The 6,585-nt window shown below is 38.0% G+C and overlaps 1 protein-coding gene across 1 annotated transcript; it reads right to left on the bottom strand.

Annotated features, from left to right (window-relative positions):
• Positions 1–27: 27 nt before the first annotated feature.
• On the bottom strand, positions 28–3,418 carry LOC135260657 (cilia- and flagella-associated protein 20). The gene is made up of 6 exons (XM_064346081.1): positions 3,201–3,418; positions 2,286–2,365; positions 1,756–1,867; positions 1,316–1,504; positions 765–875; positions 28–189 (listed from the first exon to the last, which is right to left on the bottom strand). Exons 1-6 carry the CDS (start codon positions 3,282–3,284, stop codon positions 184–186), a joined length of 582 nt encoding a protein of 193 aa, XP_064202151.1. The 5' UTR covers positions 3,285–3,418; the 3' UTR covers positions 28–183.
• Positions 3,419–6,585: the final 3,167 nt, after the last annotated feature.

Raw genomic sequence — 6,585 nt, 5'->3', positions numbered from 1 at the left:
ATTTGTATACGATTAAGCATAACAGAATTATTTTTGTACAAAACATTTATTGTGCAAATTCCATACTGACAGTAAAAGGGAGACAATCACATGGCTAAAAAAGTAAACACTTTCGACAAAAGCATTTGAAGAAGATCTGGAAATAATTTAACATCTGGGGAGTGGAAAGGGAATCGCTTCACCCTAGTGCTGCAATGAGACAAAATGTAAAATTAGTTTAAACTGAAACAAACACAACCAGGTTCATTATCCATGAATTTTGATTTTTTTTAAATTGCTACACATACAACTGCAGCTAGAATCAGATTTGACCTGATGTCCACACTGTTTTATGCTGTATGTGCCCCATATACATTTAAGATATGGCTGGATTCTGGCATGAATAGGCATGTGCAAAGTAGCTGACGTTCTTAACACATTTTTAATTAATAGGCAGACAGTAGACAACAAATGTAGTATATATCAGAATTGCGGTGGTCACATTCCATGTGCCTTTTTTAAAGTTTAGAGACAGAGCAGTTAAACAGGTCTAAATTGGATGTCAAATAAATCATATTTGGGTCACTTGTGGCAACCAGTATACACATAAGAAAGGACATTGCAAACAAATTTCCCTGGTGTGTACAATTAAATACTGTACATACAGATGTTATTTTAACTCAAGTGCTTTAAGAAACATGACAACCAGTGATAGCAGTAATATCATCAAAACTGGTTTGCAGCACAGGGGAAAAGAATACAATTGGTTACTTCAGAACTCTTACCTTAGCTTTATTTTGAACGGGTAAATACAGTTTGAATTCTGCTGGCAGCTCATCCTCTGAGTACAGTCTGTCAGAGAAGTACACCCTTCGTATGCGACAGTTTGCATGAATCTGTAACAATTCAAAAAAACAGCCAAACACATCACACACAATCAGCTGCTTTCAGCATCGAGACAACAGGACTCAAGAAAACATTACCAATTAACTTGTTTTTCCATTGCACTCACATCTATGTGATTGCATCAGAGACAGTTTCTTGATTATGGTTTGATTACAGACCAGGAGTAAGCCCAGTACGCAAAATTTGCAATGTCGAAACAGATTAACAAATGTAACTTGAGTTACACTTTTAAATGAGTTCTGAACTTTGGTTGCAAAGCAATGAACAGCTTTGTAATTGTTGGCCCTACGTTCACCCTAGCACAGATTTTCACCAAAAGCTGATGGGAGTGGAGGTCTAGAGCTAAAAGTAGTGCTGTAACTTTAAAGCGTCTCTAAAGTTGGTCCAAGGAAGACCAGATCAACCGCTCCCAGTCCCGGCACCAGCTCACCTGTACGCGAAGTGTCTCGATGTAGTTGGTGCCGTAAGCCCGACGCGTGAAGTCGGACAGGTTGAACTGGATCTGGTTCCAGCCATCGTCCAGCCGCATTGGCATGGTGCAAATGAAGGGCTTCACCCGGGTCGTACTCTGGTAGTTACTGGCCCGGAAACGACGCCTCACGTTCTTGTCATCTAACACCTAATGGACAAGCTTTCTTTTATCATCTAACATCTAAAAACACCAAACCACCGTTTATCATGCAACTCCCAAATCAAGTTTTCTCCGGCATGTAGGCTATAGTCAAGGCTTATAGTCAGGCTTGTATAGTCAACCCCCCCACCCCATATATATTTATATTTACACACTAAAACACCAAGGGTAAGTAACTGGTAGACACTGAGACCGATATATTCATTCAGAATGTGCTTTTGTTCCAGTTTTAATCTTACCTGAACTTCAAAGGTGAAATACTTCTTTAAATTTTTGATTATCATAACCAAGAATGGAAGTTTGATGCCAAGTGTCTTCTTGGGGTCTGCTGGACATGTGATGTATGTAGTGCTATAGGATTCAAACAGGCGCATGTTATTCTAAAACAAAGGTCTAAAATCCCCAAATCACACAGCTGACTTAATTCACATATACAGAAAAAAATAGATCCACTCTAAGACTAAAAACAATGGGGAAATGGCTCCTTTAAAATCTTAATGTCTCAGATCTTTCTAATGTTTAACACCCATTATATCACCTTGGAGTAATGACCATTGGTATACTCCAAGGATACATTATGGTTATGAAATATCAGAAAGATCACTGAAAGGCCAAGACTGAAAAAGAGCCCTTTCCTCCCCAGAATTACCTTAAAATTGCTTAAAGAGTTACCGTTGAATAACCTGAAATTTCTCTCAACTAAAAACGTTGGACACATCTTTGTCCAAATGAAAAGTGGACACATATTACACATTCTCATTGCTTATACCTGACATTTGTTCCTTCCACTTCCAGCACCAGAGACTGAATGTCATTGTCTGTGATCCTCTTAATGTGACCATTTCTCACCTGAAACGAGGTGCGACAGAATGGACTCACAGCAGCACATCATGTTAGCATCGAAGACTTGCATAAAACTCGTAGAAACTTGTAGAAAATTACCAGACATTCGCTGCACTAGTTACATTTATGTTGCAAAGACAATGAACAGGTAACCAGATAATTTAGCGAGACGCCTTACGTTAGCTTGCAAGCTAGCAACTTACCATATATTTTGTAAAGCAAAAATGTTAGTCTGCAGGCTGATATGGTAGCTTGCTAGCTGACAACTTACCATAACTTTTGAAAAGCAAAAATGTTTGCAAGCTGATGTAAATAACTATCAACGTTACATTTTATGCAGGGAATGTTGGCAGACATTAAGCCAACTTAGCTAACAACGACAAAAACCAAAGTGACATTGATTGTACAGCGTTAACTAGCTCCAGATCTAAAAAAATAAATAAATAAAATTAATTAATTTTAAACTGTACTTAAAAGGCTTGGTTAGCAATTCTGTCATACTACCGCATTTGCTCGTGAGTGTGTGCTAAGAAAGTAAGAATGTTCATGTTGACGCATGTCGCTAGTCTAGTTATATTACTCGCAACCCCCTTGCTATACAAGTTAACACGCTACCTGCCCATCGTGCTGAAAACACTCGATTAGCTAGCACGTAGCTTTTTAAAAGAACTATCCAGTTCATGACAACGTGTTAGATAGTTAGCTAGCTGTGAAAATCCAGCTCAACTAGTAGCCTAATCATACACAGTTCATTCGAGTTTTCGGACAGTGTTGAGCAGGCCAACAAGCTAGGTAAGATTAGCTAGCTTGCTACATTTATCAAATTAACGTTACAGCTTACCTTTTTATCCCATATCTGAAGGGGCTTGCTTCCAATGCTGTAGAGCACGGATAGAAACCCACTCTGGAATGTGTTTTTAAACATCTTATTTTCCTTTTCCCCCAATCCAACTCAGACGTGTGTTCGAAAGATTCTCTCACACTTTATTATTGATGTTGCTATGGGCTTCAATCAAAACCTAGCTACCGCATTCGTCCCCGAATGACTTCCGTGTGGAATCAACAAGACACTATTTCGTTCGTTCCGCTCGAAAGATGGCGGGAAACGCAAAACCTTTTATTTATTTTTTGCAACACTGTTTCAGTTCTGGTAAATCTGTCTACAAATGTAGATTACTATTTTGCCGAGTAAACGAATTGATAATTGAATTCATAATTACACTTATCTGTTTTGCCAAGCAGAGTCGCTGCAGACTGTAAATTACTGCTGTGAATAGTTTCCTTTAAAAGAAAACAACAAAATAATGAAATACTGATCAGCTAGAGAAAAATACAGACCAGTATAATTTCCATTGTTCCATTGTTTTCACAGCCTCAAATAGCAGAGACTTGCATTTTATATAAATTATCTTTTAATTAGACCAGCAAGTCAGCAACTACATTTCCAACGGAGGCCTTTGCCCAAACAAAAATTGTTATAAACTGTAAAAGACAAGCTCAATAAAAAAGAGCAAGGAGTTAAAGCTCTTAATGCATAGGTTAAATTGTTTTGTCAGTATGACAAATATTTGCTATTCTGTCCTAATGGCTCCTTGCAGATCATTAAGGCAAATGGAAAACCATTTTAGAAGGTAAAACCTCATTTTATATTTATTGATCATATTTTTGTCTCACAATAAGAGGACACAAGTTGACTGTTTTAACACTGGATATCAGGTTGTAAACCTGACAAAATACTTGCATTCAGTATATCGTTTTGACATATCCTGATATCTGTGACAAATTTTCCACAAATATGAATTTGTCATTCATATGATTTACTTTTGTCACAATTTATTTTTTAATTGAGGGGAAGTTAAACAGAAACATGGTTTTCAAGGAGTCCGTGCTTGCAGTCTGCAGGCCTATACTTCTCTGCTCATAGCAAATGATCATTTTACCAGCCAGAGACTGATCTAGATCCACTCTTCTGCCTCAGGGTATCCTTTGAGTAGTTAATGCAAATTACTCATTCTGCGAGAGCAAGGAAACTTGAATATTTCACAGTGGTCAGCTTGCAGTGTTTCCATAAAAATGGTCTATTTTCAAGGTTCAGGAAGTACTTACTGACTGATTAAACACAGGCAAGTGGAGGTAACAAACATCAGTGGAAACAGTGAATGCTAATGTGTCTATTGTAAAAAACAATAAATAAATAGAATAAAATAAAATAAAATAATAAAAATTCACCCCTATGTGGTGAATGGCCACACGTGTTCTCTTCCTATAGTGTCTATTGAGGGAAGTTACAATTTGTGAGATTGGTGTGTCCTGCAAGCCCATGAAGCAGATGAAAAGATAATTTGTCGATTTGGCCTACCACAAGGATAGTTTAATTTGTGCTTTTCATTTGAACAGCAGGTGTGTCAAACAGACACAGGTGTGGCATGGTGTGGCATGACTGGTTATATATGTACATTTCTGATATAAAAACAACTCTTTTTCTCTCTTGCTCTCTCTCTCTCTTTCTCTCTCTGACACACACACACACACACACACACAACCTTTCTATCTCTTTTTCTCTTCACTCATGGTGTCTACTCAGACTAAATATCCGCTTCACTGTGGATGTGACAAATTACTCCAAGGGGCACTTTTTCTATAAAATCCTGTACTATTTCAACAAAAGAAGAGATGGATTAAAATGAATCATGCAAACATCCTGAAGCACTACGGCATGCTCACTTTTTCAAACTTTTATCCCTTTTTATACTGTGTATCAGGGGTCAGTCCTGGGCGCCAATGTGGTGAGGGAACTATATGGAGGTGAGGGAAGACAGGGTTACATTAGTCAGCCCCACTGTCAGTGTGTTTACCCCTGCTGTCACTGTGGAGTTCGCTGCCATAGAGCAGCTTCAGTGTGAAGTTTGGGAAGCATCAGCGCATTTGCTCTACATGTAGTGGACAAAAAGCAGACAGAGTAAATGAGTCTTATTGGGCTGATGGCTGATGAAGATGGAGTAATTTTCCGGCCTAATATCGGCTTGTTGAGTTCAGTTTGATGTCATTCCATAGCTCTCTTCCTCTCAATTTAGGATTCAGGTCACCACAGCAGGAAAGAGCGGGTTTAAGGCCAGGGATTTTTTAAAATATGAAGTGGGAAAATTATTACAAAGTTGTTCTTTCAATTGAATCCTCGATAAGAATCCCATTGCCTTGTTGTTTGAAGTAGAGACGTTTGCTCACATGTTGTCCATGGTTTTCTGACGGACTTCTGTTAGTTGCCTTGGTCTTGTGTTTGATAAAATTTTAGATCTATTCCACTCACCATAGACAAAGATAAACTATGAAACCAAGGTTTCATCTTTAAACTTCCATAAATAACTCTTTTAAACGAGTTTAAATATGTATCAATATAAACATTCCACCCTATAATATAAGATTTCAAAAGTTTATGAATCAACACAATGCAAGGCACTAGTGATCCCCCTTCATATTTAAAATTTAAAATTATAGAGAAATGCGTAATTGCATCATATATCTTGAAGGTAAGGAACCCACATGTGACACTGAGCCAACATTAGTAAAAGCTGTGAGCTTGCCTATTGTATATAGTGACATGGAATTCTTCATGAAAAAGCTTAGATGTCGAAGAATGGCTAAAAGAGAGCAAGCAATGCAAATCTTAATGTCTTATTTGGGGTATCATATAAACATTCAGATATTTATGTATACAATGCTGCAAGGATTAACATATTAATAAGTAAAATTACATGAAATCTAACCCTTAGTGTCTGAACAATCTCAGCAGGGCACCATTTATTTGAGAATTTGTCTGCATTTGGCTGTGGGCCACACACTCCCAATTGTACGTACGTTATTGATGTCTTTGAACACACTTTGAGTGACTGCTGTACAACCTGTTAGATCATTACAACTGTTAGACCAAGGTCCCCCATTCCATTTTGGCGGCAGTGTAGATGGGTAAGGTTCGATTCCCCGGTAGGGCCCTTGAGCAAGGTACTTAACCTGCATTGCTTCAGTATATATCCAGCTGTATAAATGGATGCAACGTAAAAGTTGTGTAAGTCACTCTGGATAAGAGCATCTGCTAAATGCCTGTTATGTAATGTAATCTTGAGGCTCCTAAAATGACCCTACTCTCTTTGAGGATCCCTATCTCAATGAACAGCTCCATACAATGGTTATCAACCATCAGCTGATCAAAGTATTCAGGAAAAATAATT

This window comes from Anguilla rostrata, chromosome 1 (genome assembly GCF_018555375.3).
Source record: "Anguilla rostrata isolate EN2019 chromosome 1, ASM1855537v3, whole genome shotgun sequence".
Classification (NCBI taxonomy): domain Eukaryota; kingdom Metazoa; phylum Chordata; class Actinopteri; order Anguilliformes; family Anguillidae; genus Anguilla; species Anguilla rostrata.
Note: the sequence above shows the minus strand (reverse complement) of the source record. Positions and strands in the feature narration are given on the sequence as shown.

Excerpts from the sequence above, each read along its gene's own strand:
- LOC135260657 (XM_064346081.1), bottom strand. The coding sequence starts at position 3,284 with ATGTTTAAAAACACATTCCAGAGTGGGTTTCTATCCGTGCTCTACAGC. Across the intron at positions 2,366-3,200 it reads TTCAGATATGGGATAAAAAG|GTGAGAAATGGTCACATTAA; the intron begins GTAAGCTGTAAC and ends ACCTCGTTTCAG. Across the intron at positions 1,868-2,285 it reads GTGGAAGGAACAAATGTCAG|CACTACATACATCACATGTC; the intron begins GTATAAGCAATG and ends TGAATCCTATAG.